At 34.7% G+C, this 23099-nt stretch overlaps 5 protein-coding genes across 6 annotated transcripts; 3 read left to right on the top strand and 2 right to left on the bottom strand.

Annotated features, from left to right (window-relative positions):
• Positions 1–319: 319 nt before the first annotated feature.
• Positions 320–7217, top strand: LOC142977104 (uncharacterized). Its single transcript, XM_076120822.1, has 4 exons — positions 320–541; positions 5873–6086; positions 6488–6654; positions 7041–7217. The coding sequence occupies exons 1-4, from the start codon at positions 515–517 to the stop codon at positions 7098–7100; spliced, it is 468 nt and encodes a 155-aa protein (XP_075976937.1). The 5' UTR covers positions 320–514; the 3' UTR covers positions 7101–7217.
• Positions 7218–7389: 172 nt separating this feature from the next.
• Positions 7390–8927, top strand: LOC142977103 (uncharacterized). The gene has a single exon (XM_076120821.1). The coding sequence runs from the start codon at positions 7524–7526 to the stop codon at positions 8850–8852; it is 1329 nt and encodes a 442-aa protein (XP_075976936.1). The 5' UTR covers positions 7390–7523; the 3' UTR covers positions 8853–8927.
• Positions 8871–13439, bottom strand: LOC142977102 (nonsense-mediated mRNA decay factor SMG9). 2 transcript variants are annotated; one of them, XM_076120819.1, is made up of 8 exons: positions 13281–13439; positions 12931–13174; positions 12523–12657; positions 11882–12151; positions 11229–11442; positions 10571–10756; positions 9682–9848; positions 8871–9263 (listed from the first exon to the last, which is right to left on the bottom strand). In XM_076120819.1, exons 1-8 carry the CDS (start codon positions 13314–13316, stop codon positions 9061–9063), a joined length of 1455 nt encoding a protein of 484 aa, XP_075976934.1. In that variant the 5' UTR covers positions 13317–13439; the 3' UTR covers positions 8871–9060. The 2 variants fall into 2 exon arrangements, with proteins under 2 accessions (XP_075976934.1, XP_075976935.1); XM_076120820.1 differs by having other exon boundaries at positions 12931–13171.
• A 292-nt stretch (positions 13440–13731) lies between these two features.
• Positions 13732–19894, top strand: LOC142977271 (uncharacterized). The gene is made up of 5 exons (XM_076121070.1): positions 13732–14142; positions 14788–14936; positions 15291–15369; positions 16218–16427; positions 16742–19894. The coding sequence occupies exons 1-5, from the start codon at positions 13855–13857 to the stop codon at positions 16835–16837; spliced, it is 822 nt and encodes a 273-aa protein (XP_075977185.1). The 5' UTR covers positions 13732–13854; the 3' UTR covers positions 16838–19894.
• LOC142977279 (general odorant-binding protein 19d-like) lies at positions 19887–22220 on the bottom strand. The gene is made up of 5 exons (XM_076121078.1): positions 21910–22220; positions 21449–21616; positions 20557–20674; positions 20358–20443; positions 19887–19997 (listed from the first exon to the last, which is right to left on the bottom strand). The coding sequence occupies exons 1-5, from the start codon at positions 21958–21960 to the stop codon at positions 19968–19970; spliced, it is 453 nt and encodes a 150-aa protein (XP_075977193.1). The 5' UTR covers positions 21961–22220; the 3' UTR covers positions 19887–19967.
• Positions 22221–23099: the final 879 nt, after the last annotated feature.

Below are 23099 nucleotides of genomic sequence, written 5' to 3'. Positions count from 1 at the left end.
TTCTATCTCTTACTGAAAAGCTCAAATATCTATAGGGAATTCTAGACAACATGGTGAAAAGCAAACATAGAACTAACCAGTCTGTGTACAAACATCGTAACAACACAGGTAACAAGGAACAACAAAGCTATTAATTTAAATACGCTTTGAATGAAAAGTATCGTTATTACAGCCGTTTATTGCATAGTTTCAGTAAACTTTACTGCTTTTAATTTGTTAAGGCGCATGCAAGAATTTTCTATTCAGGGGAGGCAATGAACCTTCTTTAGCAGCCTACGCATTCGGTGGACACACGTGGAAAATAAACCCGGCGGCGCGTCGCCATAACGACCACGCAGTTAGGCCAATAGACTTTCCCATTTTCCGGCAAACAATTGCAGCCTTCTTACTATATTGACTGTTTTTTGACAAATATATTATGTTTTTTGACATTTAGAAAGTGATTTACAAATCTGTGATATTTTCTAAAGTTTTATAAAATCGTTTTAATAAACAGTGTTGAATTTGTTCGAGAATGGCCTTCAACTTCGATAGTGGTCAAGTAAGTATCTTCAACTTTTATACAATTGTTTTGTATTTACTAAATTTAGATATTCTCTTACAAGTACTCAGGTAAATTAATAAAATGAATCATTTATTGAATTGTAACAATAGCATAATGAGTAGATTTCATTCTATCTAATCGTAGTGGGTACCGGAAAGCGTTTGTAATCCGTAACTACTTAGATACTGCTACGGTATTTTTAGCATTTATTGTCGGATTTTACCTACTTACTATCTACTATTCATTTTTAATTTTGGGTTACTGCGCTACTGGGCTTCCTCAAAGAGGCTAGATCTACATATAATATACAGCGCTCTGGTCAAATGCGTTGACCGTTGCATCCCTACACGAATATCCAAAGAACTTTTATGTTCAAAGCTTCCCAATATATTTTCTTTCATATTCATAGCAGTGGTAACTGGTGGGTGTTTTTGAACTCTACGCCAGTTGCGTGGATCGCGAATGTTTATACCACGAGGTTTTAACTAAGCATGCAAGAAAATACATACCATAAAATATCTACAATTTGATACTTGTGTATGATATATTTACATGATTATGCATTTAATGATGGTTTAACTTGTTTGTATAAGTAAATACGTAAGTAGGTACTTATTATAAGACGTCCTCCGTAGTTTGTGACAAAACAATGATAGACATGTAAGTTGAATATAACACTTTGTTCTGACCTTGCATGTAAAGCAAGCTGACAGTTAGACATGCTGCAATTTACAAGTAAAGTGCCTATTTAGCCACAAATCATCGTGTCCAGTTGATCTAACAATGCTAATCCCATATATTCTATCACGGCTGCACCTGCAACACCCATTACTGCCCCCTACCGTTGGATAACCCCGAACGTTTTTTACTTACTTACAAATTGTAATTCCTTTAATCCAAGTTAGATACATCCAATGAGTCACACCAGCACATCAAAATATGACTATTAAACATACTGCATTAAATTTGTGTACTTATGCTGATAATAATAGTTTTTGTTTTATCAAAATCGGGTCAAAATTACCGAAGTTACAGCGTTATAAAGTTTCACTGCATTTTTAAATTTTCGTTGCTTCGCGCGCTATGCGCTGACGTCACGTCGCTACAGACACGCTTGTTCGACTGCGGGTGATGCGGAGTTTTGACTTGAAAAGTGATTTGCATTTAATATTTAAAGAGTCTGTGTATGTGTATGTGTTATAAATTTAATCATCGTGTTTTTTGTAAAATAAGCCTCCACTAAGATATCCTCGATCTCGATCGCCACGCACACAATCATCAACTAGACCCAGGTAAAGAAAGTTGAACTCGTATACTACTAATAATATTATTGTGTGTAGTTAACAATAAAATTGAAAGTTTGTTACAACTGGCATTACAAATAATGAGTGTTACGTACCTACCAAGTGTAAATTTGGAAAACATAGTTTTAATATAATATTATAAAAAAAAATTGTCACCCTGCCTCTGATTTTAGTCATGTTGATGGCTATCATAATGAACGCATGAATCTACTCTGTAGGATGTCTTATATGATTGGGTGTGTAATTAGAACTTTTAATTAAACAATTTAATTTTGATATTATTAGATTTAATAAACATGGGTTCTTTTTTCAAAACAAAAAACCAACGCCAACTCAACCGCCGCGCTCGGCTCACCGCCGCCTGTGAGGTCATTGAACTGCTCATTAAATAGTACCTATCCACTGTTTAGTAGAAGGAATTGCTAGCTAGGTATGAACATGATATGACATCTCGATCTTGAGGAAGTGTTCAAAAGGCAATAAACTTCTATTTAACATTTGCGCTTGACAGTATCTGAACCGGGCTTTAAGTTTTAGATTAGGTGTCTCTTGCAAAAATATAAAACAGTTTAGGTACATAGTACAGAAAAAAACATTTTTTGGGGTGTTTTCTCACTGGACTTAGTACACATAGGAACAATACAATATTTTCTAACCATTTTGTTTGTCCACTATAAGCAAAACAAATTATTTAAAGCGAAACCGCGAGAGACAACGAGCCTATGTAGGTATCGGCAAGTACTAACGAAATAGCAGTGTCGTAAGATGACGTCACACGTCCGTGCGGCCGCTTCGCCGGAGTTTGGCGCGAAGGCCATACTTTGACGTTTAATATCTCGGTCATTTTTGAAGATACGAAAAAAATAAAAACAGATTTTTTATCCTTGAAGTACCTAGTTTTTAAATATGCTCATAACAAAAATCATTGGTGTGACTCATTACATCGTAAACATTCTTACTGAAATTTACTTTTAATGCAATATGTGACGTAATTTGACCGTGGTAGAGTTCCAATTCTATCGTATTCTTATGTTCCATGTGTGTCATTGAAAACAGGGGAGATTTTTTATTTGCAGGAGAATGACAATTTTTTACGGCATTGTGTTCAATGTTAATCCCTGTTTGACACATCGTGCTGGTAGTCTTTAGTTAATAGCTCTCGCGTATTTGCGATAAAAAGTTTTTCTATTGTCATTATGAAAATAATATCTATCAGTTAATCCACATGTTATATTTGGACGTACGAGTAAAAAATGTTTTTTTTTATAACTAATGTTAAATTGAATACCAAGCAAGACTAACAAACCTAATTGATATAAACTGTTTATATCATTAGCTGCTAAATAGACACATAGCAATCTTGTTATGTCTTGTAGTTTTACGTAAAATTACTTTATAAACACCAGGCATCATAAATTATAGGTAACGGCTAATTGGAATCCGTGTTTCCATACGTACCTATATGACTTTTAAATTGTTGGGTACAGTTCCTTCGTTAGTTTGCTAAGACTTAACGAGTGCGTGTTTCTCGCCGGAAGCCGACCAGGCTTCGGGTCATGCTCCACCGTTGAAACTGAAGGCACCCGTTTAATAATCGAGAATCGACCTTAAGTTTTACAACTTAAAATAGTCGTCTATTTCTGTAGAAGACATTTATCAATGTCACGAAGTTTGAACGGAAGGAACGACGGAGATATGTTTATGTATGGTATGGAAAACAGACGACTCGCGCTCTGTGCTGATCGACTGGTAAAAGCTGGAATCGCATTGTCCCTTCCTCACCCCTATAAACTATTGTAGAATAATTTTATTTCTATTAATAGCACGGTTCGTCTACATTAGCTTAACATAAAAATACAATAGTTATTCACTTCGATTTATCATTGAAAAGAGTCTTCAGTCAGCCATAATAGCTATGTTGTGGGTGTAATTACTTAGCGGTGTTGCTAACTGAACCAATTTATCACATGTATGTAACCAAAATGCATGTATTTATACAGCACCCGTAGCTCCACCATGTGTCTAGAAATTAAGAAACTTCAGTAAATATCTACCCTTAATTGCCAAATTAGCTTGGTTTATTATGGTTCTTCGCAATAAAACCGATGTCATTTAAATAATATCTGCAGAAAATTGCGTTGCTTTATAAACATTGGCTGATTACCCGAAGACATGCTATATGAGTTCAAGTTTGTGGTTTAAAATCGCATAAACGAATTAGATTTGGAAATCAATGGATACTGCTATATAAAGTCAGTACAGTAGTCATTTATGGATAAGTAATGTAAATTCGGTACTGAGGAATTGACTAGAAATACAAATCTTGAATACTTTCATTCTTTTTATAGTTCATTGCTATTTTATATGCGAATATTATGGTAATTGCTGTACCAAAACGCAACGGAATCCCGAAGTTTGGACGTTTGTTTTTCGTACTATCATAGTAACTTTTAGTATTCGAGGCAGACAATAAGTCTAATAGGCATTGACGTACGATTGAGTTGGGTACTTTGTGTATTACACATGCACGCAATGGTAAAGAAAATAACATTTGAAGATTAGTTTAATTTTTTAGTCAATAGAGTTCTATATTTAGGGTTTGACGATGACGATGTAAAAACATTGGTTGCGTAACTGAGGAGAATAGCTATTTGAATATGGGTGACTTTGGACTTGACTAATGATCAAGTTCAGGGACGCTTTGAATAAATGGATGTCATCACGGAGCACGCTATAAGTCAATCGACTTTAATTGTTTCAGATTTGTATTTCATAACTGTTTCATAACTGTAATGCGATCCCATAGATATTATGAACTTATTGCAATAATTACCCTTATACTTGTCACGCAATTAATAAGAAGTTAAAAAATTACGTAAGTAGGAATTTTTTTATTGTATGCTGTTACTGGTACGTCTTCATACAAATAGACGTAGAAAATGCAAACAAAAATGTAGGTTAAATATTCTAGAATTTGGTACTCTTGAAATAAATTCTCTTGCATTTGTTGGTTATTTGTTGCAACTCGAAGGAATAAGTGGGTAGACATGCAACACTTCAATATCATCTAAGTACTTATGTCTATTTTCGTTCCCTCTTTTCACTTCACAAGGCTGTAACTGAATTTTAAATAGTTTCACTTTATACGAACAATTTAATACTACTGCATTGTATTGCAGTCGTTATGCGTATTATGGTATTATCTATCGTTAACTTGCAATGGTTTATTCGAGGAGAAAACATAAGGTTTCCAATGTTCCCAAGGACATTTGTATCTTTATCACAAGTTCATTTGCATCTTACTGGTATATACTCTAAATATAAGGTATGAAACAAAACAATCATATTCCCAAATGTCATAATAAAACGATTGTAACTTTTAGGAACCGGCCTAAACATGCGAAGTTGATACGTTTACGAATTACGCACGCATGGGACCGTAAAATAATTCCTTCTAGATCTTTCCACTCTTTACCTAATGTCCAAAACCTGTGTCCCTAAATCTTAAACTCTACGTCTCTACCTACAGAGTCGATACAATACTTATGTTGTAGATTTTTTGATACATTAACATTTATAAATAAAAATTCTGACAAGATAATTCTAAATTATGGCGAGCATTTATAATTTAGTCAAATGGGTGTGTGATGTATGGGGTAAATAACAATTTGCAACCCTTTGTTAAAGGGATGATTATTATAACGCCTCGCACAACGGGGGGTGATTTGACACCTGATCAATGGGACACTCGTGCGACGCTATTGTTACGCTTTTTTCATATTTTGGAGATCTCTTGACAAAAGATGGTGTATTCTTTGTGCTCACCCTTATTTTATAGTCGTTAAGCTCAACTTTAAAATGTAACAGAAGTCAAGTCTATGTTTAAAAATTAATTTTAAAATGTATTCGACACGTGTCTTGCCACCACAGGCACGTGTAAGCCGTCATCAGATAATCATGGTTATGTTACAACTTGAAGCAATGCTCTATGCAGAATGAAACTATATTTGGTGTTATTTGACAGTTTAATAGAGAGTCAACACCGAGGCGGCTGGGCAACTGGCAGGTCCCACGATGGGCGCCAACACGCGCTCGCCCGTTAGAGATGAGGCCTGACCCCAAACCAATATGTGATGAAAACGGACACTTTCTACCCGGAGCGCCACGGGGCACGTCCCGGTGCTTCGGGCACTACACCGGAACATGGGAGCTTCCGAGGAAAATAACGAGAAAAGTTGGTGGGTAAACGTGTGCTGCGGTCTAATAAAACATCCCGCTGATACTTTGATAAATTGTATCATTATTGTTCGTCCTTGCAGAAAGTCATAAAGCTTCGTCATTTATTTGTCAACATACACGCAAAACACTTCCTGCTTCCCAAAATATCGTGTTACGCAGTAGTTAAGTGACTGTTTCTTGAATATTTCGCTACTTACGATTTGCTCAATGACCGCATAAATATAGATTTTGGTTAAAATCGATGACCTATTAATACGAGTGCACGCGATTCCTTGCATAGATATATCGTATAGGTTGAAGCCACGACAAGGTTCGACAACAAAGAACGTAGTAACTTTGTCTGGATTGTGCATGTGCATGGGAGGCTCACAATATTATTGATGTTCTTGTCTCGTTTCAGCGGAGGAGTTAGCAAAAGAGCCGCCTGACGGGAGATTTCCAGATTGGTTAAATCTGCGTGTTCAAAGACCGAAAGCGGCGACAGCAGCACGCCTGCGCGGTGGTAAACGCGCCAAACCTAAGAAAGAAGATACTCAGACTGTTTCGCAGGACGCTCAGACGTTCAAAGTGAGTGAATGAGGTTACACGTGTGTTGCAAATTACGGGTCGGATTCAGTTGCGCGCCAAACGTGCTCTTGTTTGTTTGTGGTGCGTGATTTTGTGAATCGACGTAACGGCCACAGACGTTGCCTTGAAAACTTTTCGAGTTACGAAGTAGGTCAGTGTTGGAGATAGTAGTAGTTACATAGTAATTGAATCATTTTATCTTTCCAATTCTCTTTGACGACTTGGTGAAGATTATACCTCAAACGAAGAAGAGAGGACATCATTGTGTAACTAAAGCGATACAGCCTATTCCAAACAATATTTCAGAGCTTTTCCCTTTTTTTAATAAAAGGTTTAGATATTATTATTTAGATATTTTAATTTGCTTTTTTTTTCGTTCCTTCCAGCCACGTGAATGCCCGTTGCACAAGCACCCAAAGAAAAAAATCACGAGAATACTTGAATAAAGCACTTTTAGTAGCGTAATTACATTTATTTATTTAAATAGTCTCGAATATTCACATGATTTTTAGTTCAATTGTATAAATGATTGTTGTAAATTTTTACATGTCTGTGCAATAAAGGAATCTAATACAATAAAGGATCATAAGGAAATAGAAAGAGAATTTGATAGCGATCAGAAAAACGAAGCTTTTAATGAAGATGATCCATTGGACTTGAATGTTAAGAAAGAACCCGTAGACGCGGACGGACGTAGCCCTTATATTCCGGGCACATTAACAGACCCTGAGAAAAGGCACGACAATCACGAAATCTTAGTCAAGGACGCTGTCGAACAGTTCCACGGTCCACAAGAAGAAGGCGTTGACAAGTTTTGGAGAAAAGTAGCCGAAAACGCAAAGAAAAATGAACGAGCTCGTGAACAGAATATGAGAGACGTGAATATAAGTGGCACACCAAAATTACCTTACGTTAACGTATCGCAAAACTTTCAATTTGCTAAGAAGATGCATGTCGGAAATCTGGAGCATCAGCCGTTACCTGATACTTTAGGATACCGAAATATGACAAAGATTGGAGAGCATCGAGATTCAGATATCATAGTTAAGCCCTACGCTATTGGCTGGAAAGGATACGGTGCATCTGGGCCTACGTGTTGCACGAAGATGCGTGTTCATAGACCCAAGACATGCGACCCAAAAAAAAATGATAGTGATAAAGACAATACGCAAAGACCTTCAACTTCGGCGCCAGATTTAGGAGCACAATATAAAAAACCTATGTCTCTCATGGATCTGGCGATCTGCTGGGACTTTAGACCAGACGATCCGAAGAGAGAGCCGAGGCCGCCGAAGCATATAGACGGTTCAAACGGTTCAAAGGCACCAGCAGTCTTCACAATGGTTCACACACCAAAGGAAGAAATAGAGGGCAACACTATTGGTCATGCGAATCCGATATTCAATCAAAATCGCATGGTAGGTGATATAGGTCATCATCCTGTACCTTATTTTGAAAAAGATATGACTAAGGATAAAAGAAGGGAGTCCTGTGATGTTCAATATTGTCCGCAACACAGCGCTCATGAAAAGCCTTCTAGGTCCGGCTCATCGAGCAGGAAGAGTTCGGGGCAGTCAGGGAAAAAGCCCGAATGTGATGGAATACATGGTTGTGGTACGCCGAGCGAGATAAGTCGTAAGCAGAGTCGAGACGACACAAGGCCAGACAAATTACATCCCATAAAAGACGCGTGGAATACTAAAACAAAGAATAATAATGGTTATGATGTAAACCGTAATCGACATAGTTTGGAGTCTTATGATAAGACGGCATTAGCTCAAGGAAAGTTGCATCACAGCTCGCCAAATGAATCCCAGCAATTTTCGCGACGTTCGACTAAGGACAGTGATTCATCGAATGCTAAACACAAGAATTGCGTGTCTTGTAATGGCGCAAAATCATCCCACGACACGAAACAGAAGGAGGACTATAAATTCGCGTTTAAAGCGGGTAATCCTAATTCAATACAAAGCGTGACTGGCTCTACTGATTCTAAAGGAGTCAAAATGCCAAAGATGCGCCATCCTTATACAAAAAAGTCTTATACTATTCCGACGTTGGCTCCACCTTTTAGTATTTGGCGAGACGCGAATGCGACGGGATACCCGGAACATTGGCGTTTAGCGAGCGTATATCAGCACGCATATAAGCCACCGGAGCAAAGGCGTAAACCGTTAATAGACAGTGTATATCAATGATAATAACAAACGTGCACATCATGATTATAACCGTTTATTGGGTCCAATAACCAATAACAAAATGTACATTGTATTCAGCTGTTCAGAATTAAAATATTTCTTTGATTAATCGTGTTTATCATTACAGCTGCGTAGATAACACACAGGTGTCGGGTTATAGCTCATAATACATTCGTGGAGATAATCCCGCCGAATACCTTCTAGGTTTTCAAGGTAGGAATCGTTCGTATTCCATAAAGAAGGTGCATTTCCTCATAGTCTCCCAAGCCTTGCTGCAGTAGTGGAACCAGCCCTTTTCAGACAGGTTGGGAACATTTGTTATTTGATGTCTGTTGACGCCTAATATCATCCAACGTAGGCGTTTCGCTAGTTGCTCAAATGGAGGGTGGCCGCGGTAGATCTCGCGATTATCTGTTCGAAAATAATTATCTCGTTAGGATTGTAAACACCCCACAGGCCTTAAAAATATGGAATAAAAAAAACGTCTATATTCGGATATACTTTTGAATTATATTTTTTTGTTTAGTTAAGTTATTTGGCGTGTACTATAATTATGATTTATCGCTGGCTTTATAAAGCAATCGCTATTTAAAATGTCAATAACGTAGGTATTAAACGGAAAGTAATACATCTTATTAGGATGACATCACATCGAACTATTTGAAAGTGTCAAAATTGAAAATTTATACGACAAAAACTTATACTACTATAAATTATTATGCATATTTCCCATAGCTATCTTTAGAATAAATTATATTACACATTCACAAGTCATTCCACTAATTCTATTAAACTCGCTAACTGACACAATAGAAAGCCTTGAACTTACCAAAGTCGTCGTATATTTCCGGCAGTAGGAATAGATTAATCGGCGTGCCACAAGTCTCAACGTTGTAACCCTTACACACACTGTCTACGTTCAGGCCGTTCTTGTTCGTGTCACTGTACATGTACATCCCAGAGTTTAGTTGAAGATTCGACTTCTGGAATGCTTTCCTGAAAATTTAATTTTCGTTAAATATTTGGTAAACAAAAAGTGAGTGATTAATTTTGCTAGTTTATGGCGTTCATGGCTAATATGATCGATTGAGTCTGTGTGTCACGGGGATTTGGTTCCCATACGAAACAAATACTGTCCTGTATTCCATTAAAAAGTCTTTACGACATAACATTATTATTAGTTATGTGATAGGTATCTTTAACAACCATGTAAAATCAAATAATTCACATATGTTTAACTTTAACAAAAACTTTTACTGAAAGATACATAATATATGATGAAATTTGCCAGTTGATAAGCTAACTGGTACTTATTCCGAAGAGTGAAAATAGCCATAAATTACCAAAGGTAACAAAGAGGTAAGTGACCTTAGCAGTCAACATTAAATGTAATTGTTTTCAATGAAACTCTTACCGCCCATAGATGGCGTTACTATAGTTAGAGTAAGCAGACCAACATTGATACACTTTTCGATTCCCTTTTCAGAATAAAATAAATATGATTCACTTTTTAACTGCACGTTTGGGGCAGTTAAAGTGGTCACCCCGCCGGTATAACCGTAGCGCGGCGTGTGGTGGATTCGAATCCCAGCCACGACAGTTAATGTTTGTGTGATGACCCTGGTTATTAATTATCATAGTATGTTTATCAGTTATTTGGTTACCAAAGTACAAGCTCTGCTTAGTTTGGAATCAAATAACGGTGTGTGCTATCTTACCTATAAAGGTCTTGCATAATAGTAAGAGACTCTGGAGTGAAGTCCTCAAGCTGGCACCTGTTATGCAGCAATAACAAATGTGGGTGACTCTCCCCGCCGCCAGTGGACTCTGAGCCTTCTTGACTACTTGACACTGTGTTGGATGCTGATAGTGATGGTTTCAACATCTCTGCTGCTTGAATGTATCTAGAAATGAATTACATACTTAAAGGTTTTGTAACATAGTGGAGGAGTTTTTTGGTATATTTAATGTTTATGAGAGAAATTAAAAGTAGTAGTATATATTACACTTCAGTGGCCAGAAGGGTGTTAAATTTAACCCATCACTGTCCCACTGCTGGGAAGGGTCTCCTTCCGTAATGAGGGGGGGGGAGGCCTTGAGTCCACCATGCTGGCCAATTGCGGGTTGGGTTACTTTAAGTATCCTGTCAGGTGTTAATAAGCTCCGTTAATTTGGATAATTGAACTGAAAGTAATTTCAAGTGAACATAATTGTTCTGCGAATGAGGACTACACCACTAGCTACGATAATTAAAAATAATAAAATCCATTATCACTTGAAACTCAAGATGACATTGCTAACTAGTAAATATTTGTAATATGATTGATATTTCACCATATCTAAGAACTACACCTATATTAATAATATAGTAAATACCTCAAAAAATTGTAATCTGTGAACCAGTCTTGTACAGCAATAAGTACATGGCATATAGCCATAAGGTAGGAGGCTATTTGCAGACAGTCCACGGTGACGACGTTAGCACTGCGCGCAGTTATCGTCGTGTTGGACTCCTCTATCAACGATGGTGACCACAGTGCCTGACAGTCGAGTAATATCACGCGATCGTTCGTGATGTACATGTCGATACCTGAAAATGGTTTAATAAAGTTTTAATTTAATGGTGTTGCATTATTTTCCTTGTGCTAGACACTATGAAAGAGATATATTGGCAGTTACTATTATGATAAACAATAAAACACATATTCCTATATTATAAATGTTAATGTTGCTTCTTATGTTTAGTAGCTGTTGGTCTTCCAATGAAATAAATAAAATGAAAACATAAAATAATATTCTAAGGTAGATTACTGATTATCTTTAATTTGCACTCGACCAACATGTTACTTTTTTAATCAAAATGTTAAACAGCATTTTAGCTAAACATCATGATTTTTTTATTAGGCCATTAAATATCTAAATTTCAAGCATAGCAAAATTTATTGCTTATTTCAATAGTAAATTGTTAAACTGAAAGTACCATACAGGTCACATTTTGGTCAACAAGCCAGCAACACAATAAATATTACCTTTGGTACAATGAACACCTCTTTCAATTTGCTCAATGTCCTGCATCTTAAACTTGAACAATCCATCGTTTTTCTCAGGCACCTTTGGTTCAGAGGCCCCTGCAATGTCCAATGCCTCCAATTGATTCTCCAAAGCTGGCATATCATTACTTTCAAATGTATTGTCACTTGGCAACTCATGAGAGTTCAGAATTTGTGTACAAAGATTTTGATCGTGCACATTATTTGCAATTAGGTTCAAAATCATTGATTTGCCTACACCTTGAGTGCCTGTAAATTAAAAGTAATTTAATCAACATTATTTTAACTTAGAGAGTAGGGAAAAAAATGAGGACACTTAAGATCTTAGTACTGGTTTAGGGTGCAGAATTGCAATATTATAATTGCAGATATGTATGTGAAAGCGCAACAGAGAAAATAACCCACTTCATTTGTGGTAAGTACTGGTTTCCTTCGGTAACTAGGGTGTGGTTAGGTCTTCAGTCCATTGTGCTGATAAAATCCAGGGTGGAGGCTTCAGATCTTTTCAGGAATTGTTTAAAAGAACTTGTCAACCTCAACTACTCACATGGAAGGTAAATGCTTAGATCACCTACTGTCATTGCTATATTATATCAGTTTAAATAATATATTATAGTTACCAATAATTCCAACTACTAAATAATTAGTGCTTGAATCATGTAAGAACTCCAATGCTGCAGGGTTAAGTTCCAGGTTCTCATCCAGAAGCTTCACAGGTTCAGTCATGAACTTCAGAGGTGGGCTTGGTTTGTGTTCTGTAATTATAATGCAAAAAAAAATATTCAATAGAAATAAATAAATAAAACTTGATCTTTTAATAACATCAACAGGACTTGTATCAATTTATATTTTGAATCAAATCAAAATCAATTTGCTGTTTAGAAGGTAATGTTTCTTAGAAGCTGTCTTTAATTGATTAGCACAGGCATGCCTTGAAAGTCATAAATAATCACAAAGTAATATGTTACTTAACCTATTTAAATGTATACAATATACATACACAAGTTTTCATCAGCATAATAACCTACCTATATTCTTCTTTTCTTTGTTTTCATTCTGAGCAATTTTACATGGATGAATGCTTTCTTGTTCAGATGAAGATGTTTTTATCGTTTTTGGACTTTGAGGTCTGTCCTCTTTGGGAGCACTCTGTTCTCTTGTTTTGAGAATAATAGTGGGCTGTTTTTCCTTCTCTGGTTTTTCTTTGCTTTGATCTTTTGAAGCATCCCGGTCAGATCTCAGAATCACTGGCCTTCTTGGTGTTGAATCCTGCTTAAAAAAAATAATTGCTTATTTACAGTATTAGTTGAGAGAATTTGTTGTTACAAACTTTACAAATAGCAAAGATAATGAACTACAAATGAACCATTAGACTTACTTTTAAAGTAAATATTTTCTTCTTTTTATCTGCCATGTTCTAATCGTACATAAGCAAGAAAGTTAGTAGTAGCTAGTGAACGTTTTAATTTGTAAGCAATGTTTATTTTTCGCCATTAAAGCCGTGAAGCAAGTTTACTAATCAACTGTCAATGTCAGTGTCAATTGTCAAACTAATCAAGTTTGATTCATAATTTCATAGACAACGTTAGAGCTGTACTTAAAACCACTACTTTATTAAGAAAATGTCGAAAGATCGATTATAAATTATTTATCCTGTCAATCACAATTCACTTTATCAGTCAGGACCCCGAGGTTCTGACTGATTCCGAAAGTAGTCAGGTCTACAGGAGGTAAAACCGTGAGCCGTGAGAAAATAGATTTTCATAGACAATAAAGAATGTCATTAATGTTGTCAACTTTGTCAAGTGTCAAGTACTATCTGTCTACTGTCATAGTTCTGATTTGGATAGACAGACACTTCGCTTCATTTTGTTGATTATGATTAGGCAATAATCGTACGTCGTACACAAAGAGTTAAATTGTAAAAAAATCGACGTAGAAAGGAAGCAAAAATGGCTTTCCTATACATTTACGGTTTTCTTTTTACTTTTGTGTCTTGTGCGTTAGCTGTTAAGGACACCTGTGTGAAGACGAGCTCCTGCGTATGTCTGTTTCCTAATGGCACCGGGATAGATTTATCACCTGCGGTTTCAACTTCATTCTATTCGGCGCAAATATACGATGTGAAAATGAATGGCAGCCAATACGAGATGATCACATACTACTATCATCCGTGTTACGATGTAAAAATTAACGTGACTGATCAACAAGCCCAAAGCACCTGTACCGATCCTTTGTCGGTAAGTTTCCCTTTTTTTATTGTGACATTAGGCATCCCGTTACTGGGTTTAATAATACTAGTAACTCTTACTTTTCCTCACAGTCTATTGCTGAAAAACATAGATTCTAACATTTTTTTATCAACTGTTATGCTAATGGAACAAGTTTTAAGACATTGAGCAAAACCTGTTTGTCAATAAAAAATTGTGTAATCAATACATAAGTATATGAAATAGATTGTGTTATGTGATATTTCCTAATCAAGTGATGGAGTAGGAAGGAAAACTATTTTATTAAATACAAGAGTACAGAATAATGTTTCAGTTTTGTTGAGATTTACTCCTATTATCAGAATCTTTTGATTCCCAATTATTTAAGATTTATAGATAACATATTTGAGCTTTTACCCGTTAGAAACATATTTATTGATGTAGGTAACTTTATACCACAGCTAGAAACAGAATAAATTAATGATTTGTAGTCACATTATAAAGAAGGTAATTAAAAGAATAGTTTGAAAATCCAAGATTGTTAGAGTATCAAATTAGATTAGAAGCTTTCAAGTACCTATTAAACAAGTATATTATGTATACTCATTGAGTGCAATAATTTTTTTTATACTATGCCTCACTTGAATTGTTATCATAATGTTATCTTTTACACAGATTTGTCGCCATGTAGACACTATGAAGCTGGCTAATGCCACTGCTAAGACATTTGTGATGGACAACGGCACATATGACTTCATGGGAAAGACTAACAACTCAAAGTTCTCTGATGAAGGAGACTCCATTATATATTCTAATGGCCCATCGTAAGTATACTTTTTTCTTTATTTAGCAACATAACTGACTTTGGATCAGCTTTGTATAGCCTAAAAATTCTAAGCCAAAACATCACTTGGTATAATAGCATCAATAAAATTAACCATTGAGAATCTGCATAGAAATTAATAAGGGGTTCAACTTTGAACTCTCAGTTAGGCAGGTGTGCTCATATTTGTTCTGCTATACAGACAGTCAAAATGCATATCTCTCCTATAAAAATGTCATCCATTTTTATTAGAGAAGTCTTCATAAGCTACTTGCTAATTACGATAAATGAATATCCAGCAAAAAGAAATATGAGACTAAGTAAAATGTTGACATAATGTAATTCTATATTTCAGAGATACCATAGTGCTTCTGCAATGTGCTCAAACAGAGAACCAGTTACAAGTGTACTCGATAATGGAGCCAAATAAAATTGTAAGTCATTCTTGTTTACTTATCATAAAACTTAATTATAATATTCTGTATGAAACATGTGTTTTGTCAAGGCTAAGAAGTAGAAATTGTTTTTTTTGGTGACACCTTTATCTGTGTACCTTTAATGAATATCAATATGTAGCATTAACATATCCAAAGTTAAATTGGTCTTGTAGTTACTCAGTTAGTTCTAATAAACTATAGGCTCAGAAATCCATGAATTCAAATTTCCATCTGAAAGAAATACTCATTTTTATAATTTTCTTTTGTTAATTCTACTACAAGCGATAACATATTGGTATTCTATGTATTAAAATAAGGTCTAGGTATAAGATGGTCCTTTTATTATAGACTTGGTAATACAGACTATGATCTGTTTAAAACCAGACAAGTATTTGTATGTAATACATATATATCAAGTGATGAGTCAATTGCATATTGTACCTTTATCAAGACTTGTCTTGTTACTTATCACTTGGGTTATCTCAATATCTTTATGTCATCATATGTTTACATTCTCCTACTTATCATAATGCTTCAGTCCTTCAAGCTTTGTAGTGAAACTATGTAGCACTCCATTGCGAAACATATTTGTTTTAGAAGGTAATAAATTGACTCCTACACCACTAAATTTTTAAGTACACCTACTTTAAAGTAAAAAGTCATGCCATTTTTTAAAATAGCTACAGCAAACATTCTTCTTTTGTTTGTTTGCTGCAATATGATACTTTTATCTTTTTTAAGCAGTTCAAATAAAAGATAATAACTTAATTTAAATAAAGTATCCGCTCTGGGGACATGCAATAATGAATAATTTTGAAATAACATTTTTAAACAAATTTTTACAGGTTTTGGCATTCTACTCAAGAGATGCCTGTCTGAAGTTGCTTGAAGAAGGGGGAAGGTCATTTGGATCAACCCTTTTGATCATATTCTTTTCCTTCCTTATATTCTACCTTGTACTTGGCATCTGCACAAAGAAGTTCCTGATGGGCGCTACAGGAATCGAAGTTATCCCTAACCTTGGATTTTGGTCAGAGTTACCAAACCTTGTTAAAGTGAGTTGTAACTTTATTCCTTTTGTAATTTTATTTACATTATGTCTATCAATCATCATATAAATGAATAAGTTGTTTACATAACTGCTCTTTGTGGTTTACAATGAGTAACGGGTACGATAGATTGATTTCTAATTATAATTGAATGCACTTGATAACTAGTTCTATTAGTAAAACTCATTCTTAATTGGTGCAAATTAACTGTAAATATATTAACCCCTCCACATAATAGCTTGTGTAGTACAATTGTTATATCAATTTAGCATACAAGAAGGAAATTGTAAATTTAATCGATGCATTTACCTCTTTTTCAGGATGGTTGGTTGTTCATGTCGAATGGTTTCAAGCTGCCTCCCCGCGCGTCCGGCCAGACCGTGTCCCCCGACCCTAACAGTTATGACAGCATATAACATCAGGGGGACGACCTTTCCGAAGGCCACCTGATCTTCGTCGAATAGACAATCTAGCTGTGTTCTCATTTATTTTTCTTTTTGTTCGTGCTGAGGTTACATTTGCGTATTTAAAATGTTTTAATTTTAATTTAAAATGAAAGTGACAATTTATTAGTGCCAGTTACAAGTGCTAAAAACTAAACAGAGCCTTCATTTCTTGGCTTTGATTTTTAAAACGAATGTGGATTGGCTTTAGCAGTTATATTTTTGAAACAAATAGGTATCTTCAATTTTTCTTAGAACACAATGCTAGCTAAAACGAAAAAGTTGATTAGAATGACACTGTCTCATAGTTTTCAGCTAGTGCCATCTCAAATGAACACTTATTAGTAGATTGAAATGTAAGTTATACTATGACCTTTTCATATGTATCTGTATACTGTACTTTTCTGCAATATGTAAATAGATCTCTTCAAATGTAAAATATTTATAGTAGAATATTATATATCCCTTATGATATATTTTAATAGATTTTCTATATATACATTAAATTTAACGGATTACTGTCCCACTGCTGGGCAAGAGTCTCCTCCCGGGATAAGGAAGAGGTAAGACCTTGAGTCTACGACGCGGGAAAAGTGCGGGTTCGGGACTATTATAGATTTTTTATATATTTTTTTTATGAATGAAATTGGAGCGCAAATGTAATCAGCGAGAGAGAGTAGAAAATGACTGAGATTCTTTGGTTTGAAATTCAAGTCATAAAGTCTAAAATATTTTTTTTGTCGGTCCACCTAAGTTTCTATTGAGACAATTATAACTCAATGTGCAATGCAAGAACAATTTGTAAAATACAAGTGAACCGTAAAAACTCTTTATATAAACTTTAATAATTAACATACTAAATATAAATACGTACCGAATTTTAACGGCTTATTGAAACAGTTAGATTTTTCCACAAATTGAATTATATATCTCATAATCTTCATTTGAATCTGAATATGAAAATTGTTTCAATATGTATTATTATGAAATTATATGCGCCTAATTTTTTGTAACTCAAACTAATGTATTTAAAACCCCTTTTAGCGAAATTTTAATGGCGTATGATCTGTAATGGGATTCTTTTAATTTACTTACTTGCCATTAACACTAGGAAAATTATGCTTGGGATATATTTTTCTCTCTATTTATTTATCTTTGTAAGACAATTTTTCTACTACGATTTTTGCTTCGCTATGTTTCGAAATCCTCGAATAAAAATATAAAGTTTGTCTACTGCTTATGAGTTGTACTCACTTTTATCTGATATCTTCCATTTCTTCAAATATTATGCAATCGAAATGTGCCAAGATTGGAATTTAATTTGTTTTCATTATAATATTAAATATGGTTGTTTGCCTAATTTATAGTATAACTTATGTTAATTCTAACCTATAGTAATTTTACTGTGATTAATAATTTCAGTACCAACCTATGAATGTCGAATTATGTCTAACTATACTATTTTCGTATGTAGGTACCTATATTATATGCTGAAAATTATATATTTCGAAACTTTATATAACAGCAAAATCTTTGGACCAATGTGAAATATTTTGTACTTCTCATATAATTTCTGATTCTATTGTATACTTGTAGTGATTATATATTTTTTATTTATTCTGTACTGAAATGCCGATATGGCGTGTAAATTTATAAAAAAATAGTCGATTACTCGTCAAAGATTGTAGAATAATATGCGCTCTTATTAAACCAATGTCTGCACAAAATATATAAACGCAAGTGTATTTGTCATGGACTGTTTGGAATCTCTCATAATAAAATTTGGAAGTGTGAGTAACTGCATAATATAATGTAAGCACTAGTCATTGTTAAGTTCACTACAGCGCACGATAATCAGCTTGTTAAGTTTTTGTTCACTCTCACCAATGTACGCTATATACCATATTTTGTTATAATAAGTCGATGTTGCTACTGTGTGATATTTCCATCGTATATTATCGTCGTTTAAGAAATATATACCTACTTGCTGTAAGAGTTAGCTGTACAATTACTTGTGTAATATGCATAATAATCGAATATTGTAATAATCTTGTATGTAAAAAACGTAGTTATGTGTAAAACTAACTTTCTCAATGTACTGTTTCCGAATATTTACAAGATCCTAATTCTAACTTTTAGAAAATGTACAGCAACTCGACATAATAATAATACGATAATAAATAATAAGAATTCTTTGATGTTTTCACATAAACTTTAATAATAATAGATTTGTTCACGATTTTCATATAAAATAGTACATAATTCATATCACTTGAATATTTTTGTTAGATAAGATTTACGAGCAACCAAATTACTATTTTTGTTTACTTTTGTTAAAGCGTTGAATACAAATTGCAGTTGGTATAGAGATAGCATTGAGTATGTGCACGATATTTTTCTGTATATTTTGTGATGAGTCCTATTACTACCCATTAGGAAGATTGTAGACATTATTGTTTGAGCGTTTGAGGAAAACGAAGGTCATAATGGTATGAATCATCTTCTCATACATGTGACCTTACACCAAGACACATATGAGTCTGTTCAAATGTAATATCTCTAGAGAAATTATTCTGTAGATTATTTTATTAGTGTTTATTCATTATTCAGTTATTTTTGATATCCTTCCTCACTTCTGTTTTGCCTTGCGAGTGACTTGGCTATTCTGTCGAATTTAATCACTTTTTACCAGGACATCGTAGGAAGCTGTTGTTCTTTTTCATAATACTCTATCCCTCTAGAAATCTAAACTTTCAGTGATAGAAAACGACGGCAGCTATTTTTTTTACCTACGGGTATGTAGTAGGTAACGTAATTTTTCGCTCGAGCACTTTACTCATGCTATATCGATACCAATTCATTAGATACTTTGTAGATGTGTGTGATATATCGATATATCAATATGACATAATAATATATCTCTAAGAACTTTGCATAATGCGTATAATAATAGATATTTTGTATTCAATATTTTAGAATCCCTGTTGTTTAAAGTGTTTTATCTAAGGTAAATAAATAAATATTATTGCTCAATAATGTAATTTTATTATAACTTAGTTTTATGTATAATAATATAATTATGTGGAGCATTCCATTATATTATTTAATTTGTGACATGCATCGGGAATCCAAGCTGTAACAAAAAAAAACATAGAATTAGTTGATACACAGGGCCGCCGGGAATGGTCGCGGCGGTTTACGCGGCTTGCTGGCGTCAGTTCGTTCCTAGCAGTCTCCTCCCGAACAAGAACAAGGATTAGGCCTTGAGTTTATCACGCTGGCTAAGTGCCAGTGTAGGCTTAGCCTCTCTTTTACCATTTCTAAATACATACCCATACCGTAGCATATCATATTGATTTTTATTAGTTGTTTTCATTCATTTGCTGTCACTTTGTCTATCGTATAGGTTATCCGACAATTATGCCACCATGCTTTAAAGCTGGCCCCTAGATTGGTAATTTGAGTACCTATATTGTATAGTGTGAAAATTTACCTGAGGTGCGTTTTCACTGAAGCATTTGAATAGAAGAAGAGCTCTATCACAGCCAGCTTCACCATCGCTTACTGTCTCCGAATTTACTGAAAATTAAATATACATCTTAAAACAACTGAACGAATTATTAAGTCCTGATGAAGCATTACTCATTAACAAATATTCTTTCATATATCTTTTCATAGTCTAGTCCTCTTACTTTTGCCGCAGATTTCCATGAGTTTCTTTGAATTTTCAACTTTCGTGGCATCGCCGGAATGGTCTTTTGCAGCCTGCGCGGTTGCCCCTTCCACATCAAACATGCCTTTGTCGTTCAACTGTCAATATAAAAAGGTATATTAGAAACTAGCTGACCCGCGCAACTTCGCTTGCGTCACATAAGAGAGAATGGGTCAGAATTTTCCATGTTTTTGTAACACTTTTTACTGTTACCTACTCTGCTCCTATTGGTCGTAGCGTGATGATATAAAATATGCTTTTTTTTTCACGAAAAATATTCTCAAAATTATTTATATCTCTTAGTATAACGAAGTCGCGCTAAGGCATATCCGCCATTAAAACAGTTGCCATGGCAACGGAATTTTGTTAATTCAATGTCATTATAATATTGATTTTTGGCTACTTCGTTGAATTTTCTGAATTTTCCCGGGAAATGCGTCATTTTCCCGGGGTAAAAAGTAGCCTATGTCCTTTCTCGGGTATCAAAATATCTCCATACCAAATTTCATGCAAATTGGTTCAGTAGTTTAGGCGTGATTGAGTAGCAGACAGACAGACAGACAGACAGAGTTACTTTCGCATTTATAATATTAGTATGGAAGAATACGTTAGACATTTTACTTACCAGAATACTTTAAATGCCTTGTGTCAAATTATTGTTATTTGTAATTAAATATTGCCTAGTGTTAAATGTAAATCAAGTATCAAATTGTATAAAATAGTAAAGAAAACATCATCGCATCAAATTAAAGCTAAGAGATCACACTGAATGGAAGTTGTGATAAGGGTTTCTATCGGAACATTTCGTGAACTCTTACAAAACCTACCACGGAGGTCAGATTTCTGGTGCTCAAATTCTAAGAATCACTTACGAAGTTAGCTTTCTTGAAAACGCAGGCCATCAGACATTTAGCGTTCTTGCTGTCAGGCACCTTGTGCTTCTGAAGCATTTGCATTTCCTCGGCTGACACCGGGTGGTCCTTGTTGCACTCCAGAGCTTGGCGGAAAAACCATGTCCTTATTTCTTCATCTGTTTTTGCCTGGTTACACAAAATGTTATTATATATAAGTCTAGCTTATAGATTCCCAATCTTCTTTTATACCACCTTTGCAAAGAAAAAAATATTCCCCACGCCCTTTTTTAGTTACATTCTAGTCATACTAATTTTATATAAAAAATAATATACAAAAAAGCTCCCACATAAACAACTTCAGCACCCACTAGGGAGCGATATCGTCCCTGTTGGGAATTTACGGTCTAAATTATAGCTGGTATATACAGGTATTTAAGTGTAAAGTGCGTAGGTTAATAGAATAGAATAAATGTACTTACTTGAATTATTTGAAAAATCAAACATACACAAAGTAAAAACCGAAAAATCATGATTGCGGATTTTTGGTGTACTGTATGTCATTAAAAGTATCATATACCTTTTATAGTACTCTCAGATCATTATATTTTAACGATGATCGTAATTGATGCGGACAGTGATTTTTTGATTCGATAAATTTGATAGTGTGCCTTTAACTCACGTGTATCATTTCCCCTAATTAAGGCATATAAAATAGGATTTTGATTTGGCTGATAATCCGCCGCTTATCATGATCTTAAAGACTTGAACGACTAGTTTAAGTTAAATTTAGTATCCCACATCAAGGCGAATATAAAACTATGTTATTTAAATAACGTCAAACCGAAGTCTTCTAATAAATGAAGCAGACTAAGCTCACGGCATAGTAGAACTTCTTATGGTACATTAGGCACTCTGGTTCCTAAATTATTCTAATTAATCTATAGGTATGTATTGATAGTCTATGTATTTATTAACGTATTCTGCGTAAATTCTTTGTTTCAGTTGTGTCTGTGTTAGTAGAGTTTGCTGTCCATTGCATTTGGAAAACATTCTGTATTTTAATAAAGAAAAGACTATTATATTATTCATTTAAACTACAATGCTTATTAACTTAACAATAATACTATCATTATTGGCGGGCCGGTATGTTGCACTAGCAGTCTTGCTAATTGGCGAAAAATGAAAAAAACTCTGAGTATAGAGTTACATACATACTTAAATCTATTTTACAATGCAAATATTTTATACAAATATTATTATTGTATCAAAATAATATGACACTAATTTCTGTGGTCTGCACGTTCATGTCATTAGTTACGATCCGCTGGTTCCGTATGTAGAAGGTCAATAGATAATTGTTGCGGCCACATCACTCGATATTATCGATGTTTTTGAATCGATGTAGATTGCTATAAATACGAGTATTGCCTAAAATACCGCAGTCCAAATTGGGAAGTTGATGTCCGTGGGCGTTAGACGTTTCATTCTATTAAAGGATTACTTTCGTAACTAACTTTGTTTTAAACACGCATCCAACGCAATGGACTGCTATATGGCAGAAGTTAACGGGTTTGGATGTGAAGCCCCTTCCGCATTATCTTAGCTTCATCGTCAAGGTCTGGTATTTGCTAAAAGCCTTGATCTGTCCCTTGAAGTTATACCTATACTT

This window comes from Anticarsia gemmatalis, chromosome 12 (genome assembly GCF_050436995.1).
Source record: "Anticarsia gemmatalis isolate Benzon Research Colony breed Stoneville strain chromosome 12, ilAntGemm2 primary, whole genome shotgun sequence".
Lineage (NCBI taxonomy): Eukaryota > Metazoa > Arthropoda > Insecta > Lepidoptera > Erebidae > Anticarsia > Anticarsia gemmatalis.
The sequence above is the reverse complement of the archived record's forward strand: the minus strand, read 5'-3'. Positions and strand labels throughout refer to the sequence as shown.

Coding starts and splice junctions, on each gene's coding strand:
- LOC142977103 (XM_076120821.1), top strand. CDS start 7,524: ATGAGAGACGTGAATATAAGTGGCACACCAAAATTACCTTACGTTAAC.
- LOC142977102 (XM_076120819.1), bottom strand. CDS start 13,316: ATGGCAGATAAAAAGAAGAAAATATTTACTTTAAAA. Junction 12,152..12,522: donor TTTAGTAGTTGGAATTATTG/GTAACTATAATA, acceptor TTTAATTTACAG/GCACTCAAGGTGTAGGCAAA. Junction 11,443..11,881: donor AGGTGTTCATTGTACCAAAG/GTAATATTTATT, acceptor AACCATTTTCAG/GTATCGACATGTACATCACG.
- LOC142977271 (XM_076121070.1), top strand. CDS start 13,855: ATGGCTTTCCTATACATTTACGGTTTTCTTTTTACTTTTGTGTCTTGT. Junction 14,143..14,787: donor CCTGTACCGATCCTTTGTCG/GTAAGTTTCCCT, acceptor TCTTTTACACAG/ATTTGTCGCCATGTAGACAC. Junction 16,428..16,741: donor AGTTACCAAACCTTGTTAAA/GTGAGTTGTAAC, acceptor CCTCTTTTTCAG/GATGGTTGGTTGTTCATGTC.
- LOC142977104 (XM_076120822.1), top strand. CDS start 515: ATGGCCTTCAACTTCGATAGTGGTCAA. Junction 6,087..6,487: donor GAAAATAACGAGAAAAGTTG/GTGGGTAAACGT, acceptor GTCTCGTTTCAG/CGGAGGAGTTAGCAAAAGAG. Junction 6,655..7,040: donor AGGACGCTCAGACGTTCAAA/GTGAGTGAATGA, acceptor CGTTCCTTCCAG/CCACGTGAATGCCCGTTGCA.
- LOC142977279 (XM_076121078.1), bottom strand. CDS start 21,960: ATGATTTTTCGGTTTTTACTTTGTGTATGTTTGATTTTTCAAATAATT. Junction 21,617..21,909: donor TGATTTTTCAAATAATTCAA/GTAAGTACATTT, acceptor TTGTGTAACCAG/GCAAAAACAGATGAAGAAAT. Junction 20,675..21,448: donor TTTTCAAGAAAGCTAACTTC/GTAAGTGATTCT, acceptor TTATATTGACAG/TTGAACGACAAAGGCATGTT.